Genomic DNA, 20,134 nt, shown 5'->3' with positions numbered 1-20,134 from the left:
AAAAGTAGTTTTCAGGCCGTGAGATTGTTTTTAATCCACTTTTTAAATGTTTTTTTTTCTCCAAATATGGAGGCATAATAAACCTTGTAATGGGTTAAGAGTTTCAACCCATTGGTCAATTTAATCTAATCTTTGGATAGTTTCCCAAACCCAGCATGCTGGTTCAACCCATCAATCCAGCTCTGTTTCATAAAAACAACCCAGCGTTGGCTTGGTCCAATTGTGGTTACAGGTTGGGTTATTTTTAACCCAGGATTTAAGAGTTTTTGCAAAATTACTGCTGTAATTGTATTGTTCTTTCAGAAAATGGCCTGATTTAGAGTCTGCACACTACAGTTAGCAATTAGTCGATAACTAAATTAGTTGACAATTATTTCAACCAATATACTTAAAATTCAATTCATTGCGTTTTTTGAGCTGTAGCAACAGGTTCTGAATATCTGCTGAGTTTATAGTTGCTGCAGCTCAAAAGGAACAGAAACTATTTTTACCTCTTTCACCTGCAGTGGCAACAAAGACACCTGCTAAGGTAAAATGAAAAGTTAGTATTTTGTCTCTTTTTGCAGTAAATAAACGGTATATTTTTCAAATAACCAAGTTGGAAGTGTTTCCAGAAACAGACCGCCAGTTGCCACTCACAGCCTTTCCCTGGAGTCATTTCGTTTTAGATCTTAAAATACTGTGATTGGTAAAATAAGCTGTGGATTTTAAAAAAATCTTGATGTTTACTATTTTTTATTTTATGTGAAATTTATTTAATGAAAAGGCCGTCGCTGCAGCAAACAGAAAGGGGCGGGACGGAGCACTGTCAGTCTCAGACCGTATTTGGAACTGGAACCATTGCACTCCGGAAGTGAAGAGGGCGCTATTTCCTATATTATCCGTGCTCCCGTTTTTATTTTCTTTTGAAATCTGTGATATATCTTCATCTTTAGGAAGGAGTTTCGCTCTCAGTATGTATTTGAACTTCTCTTATTTTCTTCTGTGCAGCTCACAGTTTTTAATAAAAGCTTTCGGTGAACTTCTAAATCTGCTCCTTAGCTGCATCTTTTTGGGTCTACTACTGCCTCTAGTGGCGGTGGGTGGTAACTAATATAATTACATTTCAGAATACCACAAAGTCGTTATTATTAATTTTTCATTTTCTTAAAGAGGTAGAGCTAATTAAATAACCTAAAAAAGACTTCAAAATGGTTCCAGTTTCTCTCGATGGCCAACCTGTTGAAACGGTGGCAAATTTTAAACTTTAAAATTTTTTGGGTTGTTCCTGGACAGTCAGCTCAACTGTGCTGAAAACACTGGTTATATTTTTAATAAAGATTTTCAGAGAGACTATTTTTTAAGAAGACCTATTGCTTTAGGGGTGACCCAACTAGAGGTTGTGTAGAAGACAATGTTGAGTTTTTGTAACTTTTCGTCTCCTCGGTTTGGTCACATGAGCTGCAGACTAACAGACAAACTTTTAGGAATACTTTGAATGTCAGGTAAATAGTGTTTTATTTTATCATTTTAGAGTCGAAGGAAATTTTTCACCTCGATAGACTAAATAATTTCATCTTATTTCTCCTACAAATAAAACTACCAACAAAAAGTCTCTCAGAATAATATATATGGCACTGTAAAAGCAAAAATGTACATTTTTACTTGTATCTGATTTGTTATTCTTCTGTGAACCTAATTAATTTTTCATTATTGAATTTTTGCCAATTAAGTTTTTTATACATACGTTGTAAATGGTTTTATTATCATGTTGCTTTTCATGTCTCCTTATTTCTTTTATTCCTCCAATAATTGATGGCAATATAGAGATGTTATTCATAATTCATAAAGGTCTTGTTAGTGTCATTTAATTAGCTCTACATTGTTAAGAAAATAAAAAAGTATGTTGTTAATAAATATAAAGGCTAGAGGCAATAGTAGACCCGGAAAGATGCAACTTAGGAGCAGATTAAGAAGTACAGAGAAAGTTATAAAATTTGTTAAAGACTGTGAGGTGCGCCCCCTTCACCTCTGGAGTGCAATAGTCCCATTTCCAAATAAGGTATGAGACGGTCTGTCTGTCTGTCTGTCATGTCCCATGTTACCACTAATGTCGTGATTGGTGAGATTTGGCCAATGGTTAATATACATACATACATACCGGTATATATAACATAAATACAGAATGTCTGTGTTGTCATAGCTTGTAGTTTACTGTAATGGACAGTGAGCTATTAAAATAAGTTACCTAAATTATTTAAATTTGTAGACTATTTATTGTAAATTATTTCAAGTGAATTTTCTAAATTAAGGATGTTGCAGATTGCTTAATGATATTTGTCTGTTTTGATTACCACTGTTGGTGGTTTGTATTTTGTTTTGTTCGTTTGTATTTGCGCTTTGTAAAGTTTTGGGGTTTCTTGTTATATACCTTACGGGCTGCCGTAGCTAATGAGGGCAGGCCCTATAAAAGCTGGGAAATCATTATACCAATGAATGACTTGAACAAACTGTCAAAGATGTGCTTGGTACAATCAACACTTGGTGTTCCCGGTGAAAGCAGCGAGGTACGTTTTATTTTGTTGTAAGTTTGTTTATGTTCTAATATTTGTATGTTCTTAGTTTTCACGGTGACTGAGGTGATCAAGGTGATTGAGATGACTGAGATGGGTGTGGTAACTGACGATCCGCATCAAAGAAAATAAACAAACCTTGAAAATCACCCGCGCAAATTAATTCAAGCGCTGGGGAGCTGCTACATTTACTTCATCTCCACCAGGTGGCAGCAGTTAGCAAGAGATGTCAAATTAGAATGAGTAGTAGTGCCAACTTTGCATGATTTTGTAAATAATGCCAATTTAATGCAAAGTTGTTATTTTTAATGGACTTTTAGAGCAACTTTGCACTAAAAGTGTCATTATTTACTGAATGACACTTCATGACAACAGTCAAACATTCATAAAGACTTCTTCATGCTCATGACAGATGTCATGGCAGTCTTATGCACACCCCTTCACATAATGTGTTACCCCATATATTTACAAGTACCCAGAGTTACACACTTTTTTTTTTTACCGTTTACAAATCATGTTTCACAGAAATAACTATCCAAAGTTGCACACAAAGATACTTACACAGATTACAAATCCAGTGTTACGCATGACGGGTATATTGAGGATTTTCTCTCCATAAAAACCCGACACATCCATCTGTCAGAACAGCCAAGTCAAAGTCCAGACTTAAATCTTATTAAAAATCTGTGAAGAGATTTAGAAACGTCTGTCCAATCCCACTGAGTTTAAATACTGAGCAAAACCTCCAGCAATTAGCTGTGCAGACACCAGCTAAAAACACGAGCAACATTAATTGGAGCGAAGGATGAATTGATCCCAATACTTCAGATTTTTATTTCTGAATAATTTCAAAAAACTTTCAGAATTTTACTTCCACTTCACAATTATGCCATTATTTGTGTTGGTCAATTACATGAAACCCTTAGAAAATACATTGAACCTTTATGTAATTCTAAAAGACTAATACTTAGCAACTAATTATGTCATATGGAAATTACTCCATCTTGTACAGTAATTGAATTTTCAGGAGTCTGCAAACTGGAGCTTTTACTACTTTACGATTCTCAACTTTTTGACAACTTTAATTCACAGAAATATAGATTCCCAAACTCATCAAAATATATATTTCACAATTAGCACTTATTCACACACATTTAATCACTCACTGTTTTTAATCTGTACAGTTCAGTAACAACTCACAATATAAAATGTTAAGGTTAGAAATCAAAAGCTCATGCTTCCCACTTGTTTCCTTAGTTTTTCTAACATTTTTTTCTAATTTAATGCACATACATTTTAAAATATATGTATATGAATTAATGGTTACACAACTAAAAGTCAAATGAAAACTGGTTTTACTGGTGACCATCATTTACTTCTGCACTTAATCTTTTCATCTTTCCCGCATTAAGCTAAAATTAGCTTGTTCTGTTTCATAGGAACATTGACTTCTGAAATCTTACACAAATATTTTGTGGAATCAAAAAGTGTTGAAAGTGTTTTTTTTTTATTATTATTCAACAGTACCGACCTGGTTTCTTAAAGTCTTTCCAAGTCTTCACACGATCCATATTTTCTGGAACTGTGGTGGCGATGACCTTGGAGTACGCACAGCGACTGTATTTCAAAGGGAAAACACGGAAGAGGTTCCAGTTTGGGGGGTCTGTTGGACGGATACCCAGGTGTCTCATACATAAGCCCAAATAAGCATCTTCAATGTAAAGAGGTTTAACGTGTCTGGAAGCCTCAATGAGCTTTGTGGTGAGATCCAAAGACAAAATGTAGCCCAGACCCAAAGCATAGGGAGGGTAAAAATGATCGCTGACGAGATCCACAGGCACGTAGAACTTGGACTTGGGTTCCCTGGAGACAGCTCCTCCGTGTGCCACCAGGCCGGTCATGTAGTTTGTCCTGGGAGCTTTGAGGAGCAAGTTGACCAGATTGGGAACATTTAGAAACATGTCTGAATCGATTTTCATGGCGTAAGCGGCGCTGGAGCAGTAGGAGTTCAGCCACTCCAGCATCACCATGGTCTTTATGGTCAGGTTCTTGTAGCAGTCCACAAAGTCTCCCTGGATCAGGTCGTGATGCTCTTTGCTCTCCTGCAGCAGCTGCTGGTGGACCTGCTCTGCATCGTCTCCAGTCTGCATCCCCAGCAGGAAGAACAGCGCCACCACCTGGTTGTTAGCCAGCTTCTCGCTTCCCCAGCTGTTACGGATGACGTCGCGATGAGCTCGGTTGCGTGGCGCCACTTGTACCATCAGAACCACAAACGGCTTCTCCTGCTTACATTTCAGTTCCTCGTTGATAGTGAAGTGGTACTCATAGGGGTACTCCACCAGGTACGGTCCAGGAGACACGTAAGGAGCCGCTGTCCGCTGGCCAGTTTGGGTTTCTAGTGTCTTCTTGGTGGCCCGTGATGAAACTGTCCTGTGCTGTCGAGTCGATGGCTCCTGCGTTGTGGTGACGCTTCTGGTTTCAGGAAGTTCAGCAGCGGTGTGTGTTGAGTTGTTTTGCATCATACGTTGAGTCAGTGGCTCAGGTGTAATGTCCTGAAGGTGAGGATATGCAGATAAGTTGTTTGTGACGAAGCTGTGGTTCCTGAATGTGAAGAGTTTTGTCAAATTATTTTGCATCAACCATTTAAAGTTCCAATCAGGTTCCGAGTTCCTTATATTTGTGCAGCAGGAAAAAAACACAACTCCAAGAACCAGAAATAAGAAGAAGCATTGGTTTCGTGACAGAGTAAAAGGTCTATCACTGTTCTTCATTTTCTGTCTGGAAACCAAATGAAAGAAATTTAAACGTTATATTAATGTTTATCCTTCTGAATTACCAAAGCATTTAGATTACCGTTTAGAAATCGAAAAAGTGGTTAAAATAAATATTTTATAGTAATAATACATTTTATCTGAAAGCTTCTTTCAGGACACTCGAGGGACAATTTAAAGCAAAAGGAACAATTGGAAAAGAAGTGGAGTGAAAAGAGATGGGAAGAAATTAACTAAGACGAATAGTCTAATCTAAAAAGATGAGTTCAGACCAGATATAAAGTCTCTCCCCATGGTGGAGAGACGAGCAGATGAGAGGAGAGTCTGATCTGACGGATCAGGTCCGTAGATCCGGAGGGCCGAGACCATGAAGGGCTTCAAACACTACAGACATGCAGGGTGCAGACAGAGTAGAGTTGTCATATGAGCCATGATTTCATGAATAAGGTCTAAAACACTTACAGACACTGGAAACTCAGAACAAGCACCAATGGCAAAGCACAGACAGAGCAAACTGAAGGAACCGACGGCCAGTAAAGAGTCTGAGAGGAAGATATGCAGAGCAGAGCGGAGATGATGAAGGAAGTAATCAGGGAAACTGACTGCAGCTGTGATGGGAGCAGTGACAAATGATGAAGGGGAGAAAATGGCAAAGTGACTAAGAAAAAAACAGTCATCATTTCTGTTTCAATGATAACAGAAATAAGTGCCAAATCTAACAGGAGAAACTGAGCTAACGGGGAATAAACTAGAACGAGACGATAAAATAAAACAAAGTGCAAAGCAAATCCAAAACTCAAGTACTGAACAAACTGAAAGAATAAACTGGCTTGGTGAAATATATTGAAATAAGAAATAATTTTTCTATCTAAAGAAAATCTTGGGGTTTGACCAAGAAAAAGCCAGCAGGGAAGCAGGGCTGAAATACAAAAGCCATCAGACCCACAACATAAAGGCTGAAGATTTACATGAACACAAATTCATAAAATACAAACAATTCTGACCAATCAAAGCCATTTATCTTCTTAATTAAGTTTTTATTCATTAAACAAGTACAATCTACACAATACCTATTGGGGGAGTTGGTTAATCTGAGGTGGTTTTCATATTTTTCAGACCATCCAAACCTCAGGAAACGTTTTGCACAAGCTGCAACCGCCACAGTCAGACACATCAATGTCCTCCTCAGAAACTAACAGCAGCTGCAATTTATCGTCCATCGACCATATCAGTCATCTTCTATGCCAAAGTCAAGTAACAACATTCAAAGTTTAATGTAAAATATGCAAATGTTAAAGACCTGCTAACTCTGCAGCACTTAAGTCCAACATCCTGCCTGAAACTCGTTCCCAGGTTGGCAGAGGAAGCTCTCAAGTTCTCACAAACACTAAAATGGAAGCCTGCAAATTCACCGTCAGTTAAAAATATTAAAAGCAAAAATTAAGAATGACAGGCCAAATTTACAACATAAGAAAAAAATAATACTGTATGGTTATTAAAAAGAGCATAATTAGAATGAGAGAAAACGTGTAACAAATCTGGGAGGAAGACTTTGATTGACCAGATAATGTCACTAATTACATCACTGTGGTCTGCCAGCTTTAACGCTGCAGAGCAAATCTGTCCTTTCACACCAGCTTCTCTGTATGGTACGCCGTAAATGCCAAGAGCAGATAGTGAAAAACAAAAGAAAACCTACGTACTTTTGTCCAGCCGTGGCAGAGCTGCGCTCCACTGTCTGCCTCGTTAAATCAGGGCTCTGTGTTTCTGCTCCAAACAGCAGGTCACCAGCCGCACCTTTATTTGCTCCTGCTTTAAATAACTGCGTTGCCCCTGAAGCTGATCCTGTGTGTTTTGTCTCACATAAATATGGAGGCTACTCAACGTAAAAGACGGCGCAGAGTGGAAACGCTGCTGGCCGCAGAGGTGTCCAACCCACAGATGTTTACGCAAGGCGGGTCCCCGATTTATGACACCAATCAAAACTTGTTTTCTTTGACTCAGAAAGGAATCTGTAACATTTTCCTAATAATAATCAATTTAAGCCAAAGTACTTCAACACTTTACAGAACCTACTTGATAAAAACCCTCTGAAAAAAATCCCTTCCCCAAACATGGATCTGCTGAACATTCCCTGACCTGCAGCTAATGACATTGAAGGATTACCTATAAATTTACATCACAGCAGATTGTCCTTTGGTTTACTTTTTAAAGGAAACACCAGGCTGCTGGAGCTGCTCAGCAGGGGGTTTTAGCACTTTAAAAAGTGTCTTGTGGAGAAAACCTTTGGAGACATCAGTTCTTTGCTGCATCATGTTTTTGTTTCAAGGTAACTACAATCAAACAAAACAGGTAAAAGCTCAGGTAAAATAAGTTAAAGGTCAAACTAGAATGAAGGCTGCAGAAAGGGAGGAGAGTTTGTAGCTTAGCTGAAGGTGAAATATGTCTGGTGAACTTTCCATCTGCATCCAACCACTCTAACTTTTAATCACATTTTAAAAAGTTACCCATTATTTTAAAAGCTTACCTATCTGAATCTTAAGGTTATACTTCAGCAAAATGCATGAAACAATCCAAAGAGTTGAGTTAAACAGTGTTTTCCTTCCCTTAAAGATAATTAATTATTTTGAAAAAGATTTGATTAAAAAAACTAAGTTTTCTCTTTTAAAGCTTGACAAGCTTAAAGTTGTTTGAAGGTTGAAAATGCATCAATAATAAATGTTTCCACATAAAAAATAAGATGTTTATTCAGATCAAAATCCAGTCTGTCCGTTCAGAGAGGGAGAACCTAAAATCTGTGATTCTCATTTGGTGCTTTTCTCTGATCAGAATAAAATCCTCATGACTGTAATTCACCTCCACAACATTTAGTTATTTGAGTTCATCACATCAGCAGTTTCTCATTCCTTCCAAATATTCAAAGATCCTTCTGGACCTGGCAGTGGAACAAGTATTTTTATAGATATTCAAGTATTATTGACTTAAACAAGCTCCTATATCTTGCTGAAAGATTACTTGTAAGTTAGTTGTCACTTGTAAGTAATTTCAAGTTTACTGAAATATTTGCAAAAATACTTGGTAAGATTTTGTGTTTTTGCAGTGTAGTCCTGGAGGACCTGACCTAAATGATATGAAATCAGTTTAATTTTAGGTTCACTTCAGATTGACATTAATTTATCTTCTCCATATTTTCTGATCAGCAGGACCAACCTGGGTTTCAAAGATTCTCTAAAAACACACACACGGCAAATCTGGCCGAGTTAAATCAACACCGTGCCGAGTCTGTTTGGTCCTTCTCAGAATTGGTCTTAATTTAACTCTTTCAGTTATTTCCACAAGAGAGTGAGTAATTTTAACACTTAAAAATAGTTCAAACTACCTAATCTCTTGTAAAAATATCACTGGAAGAGTAGATTTTCTTTTAAAATTCAGATTAAATCCTGTTTAATCCCGTTTAAGGTTTCCAGGAATGTAACATGGAAGCTGCATCTCATGTTCAATTATCAAAAACCTTAAAAACTATAAATTAAAGAAAACTGAGCCGATTTGCTTCTGGATTTTTTATTCAACCCTAAGGTCAGAACCAAACCAGGTGAGGCAGAATTTAGCTTAGCTTAGCTTAGTTGTTGGCTGCTCCACCCAGCTGGAGTTCCTCTGACTGGAGGTCAGACATTTTTGATCTGAAAATGCTCCAAACACAGAAACGGAGCAAAGTGAGACCTCTTGTTTATAAAACAGCTTTGTTCTGTTTTTCTGTCTGATGAACCTGAAGTTTAAACATACAGTAAACGGCACATATTGAAACTGAAACACTTTGCGATGTTTTAGCATAAGCATTAGCTACCGTAGGTATTAGATACACAAGCTTTATGTTTATGAACATATAAATAACAAAAATGCTGATTTATTTTGTGATTATAGTTGTTTTACTGTTGTGTGTGATTAATTTTTTTATACACAGGTTATATCCGATTTGATTATCAAACAGCAAAGGAACCAACCATTTAGGCAGGAAAACTTCATCCTGAAGTCACTAATAACAATAATTACATTTTCTAATCAAACTATAATGTAAATATGTAAAAAGCTCCTTTATTTTCTTCTACTATATGTTTTACTAATCAACAGTACCGACCTGGTTTCTTAAAGTCTTTCCAAGTCTTCACACGATCCATATTTTCTGGAACTGTGGTGGCGATGACCTTGGAGTACGCACAGCGACTGTATTTCAAAGGGAAAACACGGAAGAGGTTCCAGTTTGGGGGGTCTGTTGGACGGATACCCAGGTGTCTCATACATAAGCCCAAATAAGCATCTTCAATGTAAAGAGGTTTAATGTGTCTGGAAGCCTCAATGAGCTTTGTGGTGAGATCCAAAGACAAAATGTAGCCCAGACCCAAAGCATAGGGAGGGTAAAAATGATCGCTGACGAGATCCACAGGCACGTAGAACTTGGACTTGGGTTCCCTGGAGACAGCTCCTCCGTGTGCCACCAGGCCGGTCATGTAGTTTGTCCTGGGAGCTTTGAGGAGCAAGTTGACCAGATTGGGAACATTTAGAAACATGTCTGAATCGATTTTCATGGCGTAAGCGGCGCTGGAGCAGTAGGAGTTCAGCCACTCCAGCATCACCATGGTCTTTATGGTCAGGTTCTTGTAGCAGTCCACAAAGTCTCCCTGGATCAGGTCGTGATGCTCTTTGCTCTCCTGCAGCAGCTGCTGGTGGACCTGCTCTGCATCGTCTCCAGTCTGCATCCCCAGCAGGAAGAACAGCGCCACCACCTGGTTGTTAGCCAGCTTCTCGCTTCCCCAGCTGTTACGGATGACGTCGCGATGAGCTCGGTTGCGTGGCGCCACTTGTACCATCAGAACCACAAACGGCTTCTCCTGCTTACATTTCAGCTCCTCGTTGATAGTGAAGTGGTACTCATAGGGGTACTCCACCAGGTACGGTCCAGGAGACACGTAAGGAGCCGCTGTTCGCTGGCCAGTTTGGGTTTCTAGTGTCTTCTTGGTGGCCCGTGATGAAACTGTCCTGTGCCATCGAGTCGATGGCTCCTGCGTTGTGGTGACGCTTCTGGTTTCAGGAAGTTCAGCAGCGGTGTGCGTTGAGTTATTTTGCATCAGCCATTTAAGGTTCCAATCAGGTGCCATGTTCCTCATGTTTGTGCAGCAGGAAAAAAACACAACTCCCAGAACCAAAATGAAGAAGCAGCACTGACTTCGTGACAAAGTAATAGAGCTCTTGTCTTCTGAGGGTTGATCAGTACTCCTCATTTTCTGTCTGGAAAAGAAAAAAAAAATAATTAAATGGTCATTTTAATGTTTAACCTTCTGATTTGCCAACTATTCAGCTCATTGTCTAGGAATTAACAAAGTGATTAAAGAAATATTTTATTCTCTTAATGATTTCCAAAACCAGACCATGCAGAGAAAACAGGAAAGCTCTTAATTTTTTTTATAAATTATAATAAAATGAAATAGAGCAATCCTTTGTTGTCCCACAGGGAAATTCACCAGCAGGAAGTTCAAGGTAAACATCCATGTTCCTGAAAACACATCAGACTGATGTTACTGAAATATTGTCCAATTTTGTCCAATTAAATACTGAATATTTTGTCTGACATGTTGATTGATCTGCTTTTCCTCTAATTTTGCAAACATATTACCATTAAAAATGTTTTTTTTTTAAACGCAGCGCTTTGCAGTGTGACAAATAGTTAATTTGACAAGATAATAACTCGTAATTACAAGATCAGATATAATTATATCTCATAAATGATAACTGGGAAGGCATCATTTAGTGGCGTTCTGTTTCACTGAATGCCAGGCTCTTCTTCATAGAGAACCAGCGTTTTTATTAGTGATTAATTTTCATTTTCTGAGTATAATGAACATTAATCATCAATGCACTTTAAAAAACCAACTGTTTGTGGTACAGAATTATGTAATACTGTCAAAATCTGACTTCAGAAGGAAACAAAACAGCATTTTATAATAATCAACAAAAATATTTTTTAAAAATCCTTGAATGTATTTTGAAATAGTTTCTTCCACATTATGTTATAGCATTATTACATTTTGAACTGATTATTAAAAATGCAGGTTATTCTTTTTTAAAAAGTGGTGATATGGCACAAAAAGCTGGTGTTTGTGTTCAACTTCACTATTCTTATAATAATGATCATAATCTATATACATTTTAAATTTTTATAAATAGATCCCAAACATTTAGTCATCTGCTATATTCAGTGTTAACCCACATGTTGTTCAAGGCAAAAGGCTCACAACACGTCCATCTGGAAGATTAAAACATGTATAACATAGATTACAAATATCCTCCAGAAATGCTGATTTTGAGCTGCAGGAATAAATCCAGCGCATCGTGATTTCATGGCACAGAGAATATTTATGCAATAAAACCAAAACAAAAAGCACCATGACTTTAACACATTATTTAACAAACAAAACTGAATTTCAACAACCACCACAGAGCAGAAAACCACCTCATACAGCCAAAGGGGTATTAAAGACGAAACAAGTAAAAAAGATCCTCCTTTACATGCTCGTATCAAACACATTCATTTTTTCCAAAATAATTTATCAAAAAACTATATTTCTCTGTGGTTTCCAGCAAATAGCTTCACAGCCTGACGTCTGACTCGTTCAGAAAAACAAAAGTTCTTCCTTGTTTGTCTTGATGTTGGTTGATGAGCCAAAATGCCTCACCAAGCACCTGACGCAGTGAGTTTCACTATTATAACCCTGTTTGTTGGAGATTTGATGTACCTCAGTTAGACATTTTTTCTCTGGTGAATGCAATGTGCTTCCATACTTTGTCAACAAGGCACTAAAGGTTTGGTGCAGCCTGACTGGCTTTGAGGTGGAGGTCATTTTGCAATATTTGGATTTCCACCCATCCAGCATCCAAGCTGAACGTTGCACTTAGCTGTTCAGTAATGCATGTTGTGTCCATGATCATGAAAGGACTGGAAATGAATGAAACACATGGCATGGCTGAAGCTGATCAAGGTCACAAAACCTGTTCTCAAAGACTTGGCCCAGTCTGACTTTCCTGCACCTTTGTCAAATATGTCAGATGCAGAAGCATTGTCTTTCAGCACCATCTGCACAAAGGGGAAATGCAACACGTCATGTTGGTGACAGTCTTACCTTTACCTGGCAGCTCACACTTCAAATGGCTCAGTGTTCCATAACGTCCATTAAAAACCTGTTCTCCAGCAGTGAGGAGGTGTATTTGCCTTTGGGCTGCATGTGAAACCCTTCTTTGTTCATCTCAGGTCCTGCAGGTTGATTTCATGACAGATAAACTGAGGTTCCCTGTATTTAATCTAACAAGAGAGAAAATCAAGATGGTGGTTAACCTCAGTCCACCTTAACTAATCATATAACCCTAACTGATGCATATAACATTCAAAGACTATCACACAGTTGATAACTGAAACATTACTTTGGTCCAAAAATTAAAACATACCTCATAAGAGACAAATCGAGATGGTGGTTCACATCAGTCCAGCATCTTCATTAAATGCTGTACACTAAATACAATTCAAAAAATAACCATAAACAGACGACAGATCAATGGTTCCCACTGTTGACAGTTGACAGCAGTTAACAGTTATAAAATTAAACACCTAAAATGCACAACATTAATATTGTTAACAGTGAAAAACATACAAAACATGGCAAATTTCCACATGAAACTCTGTATACATTGAGATTTGTCAGACAAAATATAATATTTGTAAAGAAAACAGAGCTGATTCTGATACATATCATAGTTACTGATGGTAAAAGAAAAAGGGGGCGGAGCTATCGTTACCGGTTGCTATGGTAACCACCAACTGCCAAAAGGCAGCGTAACAGAAGGCGATAAATATCAGGGGACTAAACACAATGAATTCAAAGAATGTCATTTTAACAAACTTCACATCTGTAATGTTAAAATAAAACCCTGTTACACAGATATAGTATAAAATTACCAGCGTAAATTTTGATTTACCAGTAAAGTCCAGTGTGGTCACAACATTTAAGTTTATTATTATGTGAAATTGATCCCAAAGGGGTCCTAAATTAAATTTTAAGGTTTCAAAAAAGATTAAGAAAATATCCTGTAACAGAGTATACAATCCATGAATCAGAACGGTGATTTAAAATGGTGGGCAGAAATCAGTCAACAGAGTCTCATCATTGGAGGGCGGGACCTTTCAAACTGTTTTTAACGTTTTTTAATTCATTTTAAGTTCACTTCACTCTCAAATTAAATAATATTCTGAATCTTTTTTGCCCAAGAAACAGTCTTTGGTTTTGTTTGATTCTGTCTTTCTAACCTACCAGGATTTTTTAAGTCTCTTCACAGACACATGGTCCATATTTCCCTGAGTTGAGGAGACGGTTATCTTGGAGCAAAAGCAGGTCACGTCTGACACCATCCTGCATTTTCCTAGAAAGAAAGAAATGAAATCAAATCTTTGAATTAGCATTTCATTGTTGGTATTTTTGAAAAAGTCAAATAAATTAAAAATTATGTTTGGTTTTGACTGCTAAGAATCTCATGTTGTGAATATTTATTTCTATTTTAGAATCATGCAGAGAAACAGAAGCGTTTAGAAAACCTGCCGACATGATTCACCTGAGGCCAGGTAGCCGCGGCTCTGTGTTTGTTCAGGTCTGCAGACATCCTGCAGGTTTGACCCGACTTCTGTTCTAAATATTCAGGGACTCCTCCTTCCACCGGACCTGCCGTTCCTGATGCTCACCATATCAGTACCGGTTGCTTCACTGGGAGCTTCTGGTTTTTACTCTCCAAGTGTCTCTGCTGCAACTTCTGTAAAACCGTTCAGTTTGCATCACTTCCTGTGGTCTTTGGGTGTTCCTGTTTTTTAGCCATAATAACATATTTATACCAAAAATATACAGATTTTACTTTAAAATCCAGTTTTCAAACTGTTTAATCCTGTTTGAAGTTTCCAGGAATGTAAAATGGAAGCTGCTTCTCATGTTTAGTCATCTAAAACCATAAAAACTATAAATGAAAGACAACTGAGCCGATTTGCTTCTGAATTTTTTTATTCAAACCTAAAGTCATGTTCAGACTCAGAAGAAACGCAGACTGATCCACCTGTGAAGATAATCTATATTTATTCAAATAGAGTTTTTCACTGTTCTTTAACTTCCACCGTTGTCAATAATTAAATGCAAAGACTAAAAGATCCCAAACAAACCCAAATGTGATGTTTATCAGTTAGAAAAAAGCAGCAGAAAATTACATTTTGATACAAACATGAAGGTTACCTGAGCTTCCTCTAAAACGAAAACCTGCAAGAAAATCAACTCATTTCTAACATCATGTTTTAATTTTACCAACAAAAACAAAATAAAACGAATTAAAGAAAACATTAAACTATTAAAACACCTCAGTTTATAAAATAAAACTTTATAGTCATCATTGCAGTAGGTGCACTATTTTTTGTGCCTAAATTCACATTAATAAACAAGCAGCAGGAATCAAACCTCTCTGTAGAAGAGCTGAAAAACAGCTGAGTTTCACGAAAAATACCCACAATATTTAAAACTATAATCCAAAACCTACATATTTTGGCAAATTACATCACAAGAATATTTTTTGTAATTAAAATTATTCTAAAATTAACTTCCTTCAAGTCTGCCAGGTGTTTTAAAACATGTGGCTGCTTTTCTCTGGTCAGAGGTATTTATTAAAGTTTACCAGCATGTTCGTCACCGCCTGCCAAACATAAATTACAACCATTATCCTGTAAATTAATCTGCACAGGAATAAAAAAAATTGAAACGAAAAAGGTTTTGTTGACTTTTAAGTGATGATACCCAAACAAAACAAGAGTCTGGAAAAATGTGGCAGAACCAGAACCAAACCAGGTGAGGCAGCATTTCTCTGAAAAACCCCTCCTGAAACCTGAACACCAGCAGAAACTGTTGGGCCCTCTAGGTCAGAACTGAAAACATTTCTTAGCAGCAGTTTGAAACACTTGTTTCTTTAATGCAAATCTTTTTTTGCTCTATTTTCTTTCTGTCAACACTTTGATGTAATGTAAAGCACACTGGATTGTTAACATAAACTTAAAACTTATTTGAGCAAAGCAGACAGAATTAACTCCAGTGTGTGGATAAGAACGAGTTACATCTACTTCGTTTTTAAAAATTTTACTTCTGCAAGTATTTAACTGCAATCTACTTTTTATTTTCACTTAATTATTATTACAAAGTGTTGCTGCTCTTAACTGAAGATATAAAATGTTTAATCTAAAATTGTTCCATACACAGAAACAGACTTACAGTTTATGTCAAAGTGAGACCTCCTGTCTATACAAAAGCTTTGTTGTTCTGTCATTTTCTATCTGCTCATCCTGACTTGCCCTTTGAACCTACAGTTAACAGTACATATTGTCACTTTGCAACGCTTAAAGATAAAAATTACCTCCTGTCACCATTAGATACAAAAACTTTATCTTTATAAAAAATATTAAGAAAAATAAGATGTTGAAAAATGTGCATTTTCTGCATGAATCCAGTATCTTGTAACTCATATATATCAGAATTTGCTTATGTGTGCCTGTTTTTTTTGTCTAATTACATGTTTGTTTGTTTTTTTTTACAAATTATATGAGATCTTATAATCAAACAGTTACTGAATACTTAAGTAAACATTTCATCAAATACTTACTTGATTAAACTGGCCAGTAATAAAAACGGTTCCAGACCTCATTTTAGGCAGGAAACCTCGTCCTGACAAAAAAGTTTTCTAATCAATCATGTAAACACGAAGTGATCCTTTGTTTTAATTTGCTATCTTTTTCACCAATCAACAGTGCGGACCCGGCCTTTTAAAGTCTCTCCAAATCCAAACACGATCCATATTTTGAGGACATGTGGTTGCGATAATCTTGGAGTACGCACAGCGACTGTAACTCAGAGGAAAAACGTGGAAGGAGTAACTTGAGGGGTCTGTTGGACGGATACCCAGGTGTCTCATACATAAGCCCAAATATACATCTTCAATGTAAAGAGGTTTAATGTGTCTGGAAGCCTCAATGAGCTTTTTGGTGAGATCCAAAGACAAAATGTAGCCCAGACCCAAAGCATAGGGAGGGTAAATGCTTTCGCTGAAAATTTCTTGAGGTAAGAACCATTTGGACTTGGGATCCCTCAAGACAGCTCCTCCGTGTGCCACCAGGCCGGTCATGTAGTTTGTCCTGGGAGCTTTGAGGAGCAAGTTGACCAGATTGGGAACATTTAGAAACATGTCTGAATCGATTTTCATGGCGTAAGCGGCGCTGGAGCAGTAGGAGTTCAGCCACTCCAGCATCACCATGGTCTTTATGGTCAGGTTCTTGTAGCAGTCCACAAAGTCTCCCTGGATCAGGTCGTGATGCTCTTTGCTCTCCTGCAGCAGCTGCTGGTGGACCTGCTCTGCATCGTCTCCAGTCTGCATCCCCAGCAGGAAGAACAGCGCCACCACCTGGTTGTTAGCCAGCTTCTCGCTTCCCCAGCTGTTACGGATGACGTCGCGATGAGCTCGGTTGCGTGGCGCCACTTGTACCATCAGAACCACAAACGGCTTCTCCTGCTTACATTTCAGTTCCTCGTTGATAGTGAAGTGGTACTCATAGGGGTACTCCACCAGGTACGGTCCAGGAGACACGTAAGGAGCCGCTGTCCGCTGGCCAGTTTGGGTTTCTAGTGTCTTCTTGGTGACCCGTGATGAAACTGTCCTGTGCTGTCGAGTCGATGGCTCCTGCGTTGTGGTGACGCTTCTGGTTTCAGGAAGTTCAGCAGTGGTGTTTCCATCTGGTGACCCAGTAAATCCTTTGTTTTTGGAGACAGTGCTTTGTTTTCCAAACACAGTGAGTAGTTTCACTGAATGATTCTTCATCCACTCTTTGGCGTTCCACTCGGGCCCCATGTCCCGGATGTTGGTGCAGTAGACAAAAAGCACCACTCCAAGAACCAGAAGTAAGAAAAGGCTGTGCCGCCGCGAGAAGCCAAAACATCTCCTGTTTTCTGCTGGTCTGACGCCATTCTCCATTTTCTGGCTTAAAAAGTGATTTAAAAATAAAATACTTTAGTTGTCAGTAAAAGTTAGTCAATTGCTTGAGTACATTTGCTAGGATAAACATAGTGATGTTATGCCTTCATGTTCTGTTATTCAATAAAGACTTCTTTTTTACTTTTCCACTAAAGGAGAAAGTCTTATTTTTGTCAAACTAAGAAAGCAGCAAAACCATTTAAAGGAGCTACATACCTTTGTCCAGCCGTAGCTGAGCAGCTCTCCCTTGCGCTGCCCAGACTTTTAATTTGGGTGTCAGTCTGAGTCCATTTGCAGAGGGAAGTGTTGCTCCGTTGAAAAATTTATGCCTCTGCTTCAGCATTCTGTTGCACCCGTGTGTGAGCCTCACCTGCTCATTATGAGCCACCTGAGCTTCGATAAGCCAAGAGAAAAAGGGTAAAAGTCAAAGATATTTTCCCTGTAGCTCTGCTCTTCAGGTAACCATTGTTCTGGTCTAATCTGCAGGTCTGCAGCCGCACCTTTGCTTGCTCCACCTCCTCCTAAATACTCAGGAGGCCCTAGTAACACCTCCCATTATCTGAGGTGGTGCTTGTTTGAGCCAGGCGTGACGCTCTGCTGTTATGGGCTGAAGAGCAAGACGTGAGCCAGGAACTCTGGGATGTTTTGCTGCTGATTCCTCAGACTCATTTACAGTAAATCCACAGAAATATACATTTTTAAATTAATACAAATGTGTATTTTAATACAAACGTTCCTATTTGTCTTGGGAAGTGTCTTCACCACAAGTTCTCTAAAATCATTCAGTTTGCTCAGTAATGTTTTTGCACCTCTTCATCATTTCTGCAGTCGATTTCGTAAGAATTTGTAAAAGTAAAAAAAAAATGTTGAAATTTGAGGAAGTTCCTGTTCCCCTTTTTTTTTAATCATTTTACACAAACTGCATTCGTAAGCAGTTTGTGATGCTGAGAATAACATTTAAAATTGAGTCTGCTGATGCCGGCACTAATGACATCTGAGTCCTCCGATGTCTGAGTTTCGTCTGGCTCGGAGGAACCGGTTTTACCCAGAACAGGTCCAGACCTGTAACGCATTTGATGAAAAAAACAAACAGGAGTTTTGAAGATTTATGATTTCTTTCAAGGTCTCCAACACGATAAGGTTCAGAACATTGGACTGCAGCCTTGATGGGAGGGCAGAGTCTGGCGGCTCTTCTGCAGCGGATGCAAATCTCTGACCTGTTGCTTCAGTTTGTCTGATGACATCTGTGGCTTTGGTGTAATCTATGCAAATTTTACTGCAAATGGCTTTAGTTTTCCTTTTATTCTTCAAGTCGGCCATGGTTTTGGAAAGTTTTTTTAATTCCATTTCCTTTTGTAGCCCAGCCCTTATGTTTGACTTTCTTGGTTACATTTTATCTAAGGTGTAACCACAGTAAACACATGTCTACGTGTTTATTTTGTCTGAATTATGTGCTTGTTTCTATACTCTGCCTCCCATTTCTGACACCTACCTGCAGTTGATCCATTTCAAAGTCTGTTATCTTCTCCATAATTTTCCCTCTTCTAAGAGGAAATACATTGTTATAGAAATATTTTAGCTTTCTGGTTTTATTTTCAGTCACAGCAGAAACAGTCACGTCCAACCGGTCAGGGCCATATTTTCTTTCACAGCTACACAGATTAAGAGGAAACTCTATTATCAAAAAGTATGAGGGTAGCTTTCACCTGATTTCAGCTCACGCTTGAGTTTGTCATTTTAACCAGATTTTGGTAACGAAGACCCTCCAAAACATTACTGTTATGTACAAAATAATTCTAAAAACATACAAATCAAGCTAAACCTTTCATTAATTTCAGTCTAGCTTTAACTTTAGCATAGCTTAGCTTTAGTTATTTTAACTGTACACAGTAAGAATATACAGTAGAGGAACAGCAAAACAAAACAGGAAACAAAGATATTTTCTATTAAGTTTAACATTTAGCCTAGCTTAAGTCACAGCTTTAGCTAAATGTAGCCTTAGGTTAAGTTTTACCAAATCTTAGCAAACTGTAAGTTTAAGCAAATGTTGAAGCTAAAAAGTTTTTTGTGCTACACATGAAACAGGTGAACTAATTACATGCAGATCAGGCTAAGCTTTGTTTCAGTTCATGACTATAAACAGTAAATACAGTAATATTTATATAGCAAACCAAAAACAGCAAAGACATTTTACATCAAGATTAGCTTAGCTTTAGTCAGACTTTAGCTAAATCTAGCATTAGCATAGGCTTTACCTAAAGTTAGCTCAAGTTCAAGTTGGTAATTTTAGCCAAGTTTTGGCACCAAAGTGAGCCTTAAAAATAGTGGTGCATACAAAACAAATTGAAGTAAATGCATGTAGATCGAGCTGAAAGCTAAATTAGCTTTAGATCTGTTGTAAGTGGCTAATAAACAGTTAATTGTGTTACAATAATAAACAGTGTAAAGTTTATTGTTGTAACTTTATTTGCATTTGTGAACAAAAACTCTTGTAAAATGTTTATGAGCGATATCATAAAATCAGTTATCAGTGCATGCCAATAGCATGCAGCCAGCATCACCACCTCCACAGGTGAAGCATGAGTCACCGCCTCTACTGCAGGTACATGTTGTTTGCTTAGGCAGGTCTGGTTTCTGAGAAGCTGTGAAAGCTCTGTAAAATCCCTCCCAGTTTTGCCCACAGAGGCTTGACATTAGGATTCTTAGAACTGCAGAAGCAAAACACAG

At 37.9% G+C, this 20,134-nt stretch overlaps 3 protein-coding genes across 5 annotated transcripts; all 3 read right to left on the bottom strand.

Annotated features, from left to right (window-relative positions):
* Positions 1-3,362: 3,362 nt before the first annotated feature.
* LOC106927586 (beta-1,3-galactosyltransferase 2-like) lies at positions 3,363-7,258 on the bottom strand. Of its 3 annotated transcripts, none has more exons than XM_015003256.2 (2): positions 7,027-7,258; positions 3,363-5,330 (listed from the first exon to the last, which is right to left on the bottom strand). In XM_015003256.2, the coding sequence occupies exon 2, from the start codon at positions 5,321-5,323 to the stop codon at positions 4,070-4,072; it is 1,254 nt and encodes a 417-aa protein (XP_014858742.2). In that variant the 5' UTR covers positions 5,324-5,330; positions 7,027-7,258; the 3' UTR covers positions 3,363-4,069. The 3 variants fall into 3 exon arrangements, with proteins under 3 accessions (XP_014858742.2, XP_087860636.1, XP_014858740.2); XM_088004510.1 differs by having other exon boundaries at positions 3,363-5,153; positions 7,027-7,232; XM_015003254.2 differs by having other exon boundaries at positions 3,363-5,104; positions 7,027-7,232.
* Positions 7,259-8,868: 1,610 nt separating this feature from the next.
* LOC148160298 (beta-1,3-galactosyltransferase 1-like) lies at positions 8,869-13,979 on the bottom strand. Its single transcript, XM_088004511.1, has 4 exons — positions 13,678-13,979; positions 12,818-12,881; positions 12,496-12,674; positions 8,869-10,606 (listed from the first exon to the last, which is right to left on the bottom strand). The coding sequence occupies exon 4, from the start codon at positions 10,597-10,599 to the stop codon at positions 9,445-9,447; it is 1,155 nt and encodes a 384-aa protein (XP_087860637.1). The 5' UTR covers positions 10,600-10,606; positions 12,496-12,674; positions 12,818-12,881; positions 13,678-13,979; the 3' UTR covers positions 8,869-9,444.
* A 415-nt stretch (positions 13,980-14,394) lies between these two features.
* Positions 14,395-17,926, bottom strand: LOC106927588 (beta-1,3-galactosyltransferase 1-like). Its single transcript, XM_015003257.2, has 2 exons — positions 17,624-17,926; positions 14,395-17,414 (listed from the first exon to the last, which is right to left on the bottom strand). Exon 2 carries the CDS (start codon positions 17,405-17,407, stop codon positions 16,184-16,186), a length of 1,224 nt encoding a protein of 407 aa, XP_014858743.2. The 5' UTR covers positions 17,408-17,414; positions 17,624-17,926; the 3' UTR covers positions 14,395-16,183.
* Positions 17,927-20,134: the final 2,208 nt, after the last annotated feature.

This window comes from Poecilia mexicana, unplaced genomic scaffold, assembly GCF_051168715.1.
Source record: "Poecilia mexicana isolate PSO_F unplaced genomic scaffold, ASM5116871v1 scaffold_3, whole genome shotgun sequence".
NCBI classification, from domain to species: Eukaryota; Metazoa; Chordata; class Actinopteri; order Cyprinodontiformes; family Poeciliidae; genus Poecilia; species Poecilia mexicana.
The sequence above is the reverse complement of the archived record's forward strand: the minus strand, read 5'-3'. Positions and strand labels throughout refer to the sequence as shown.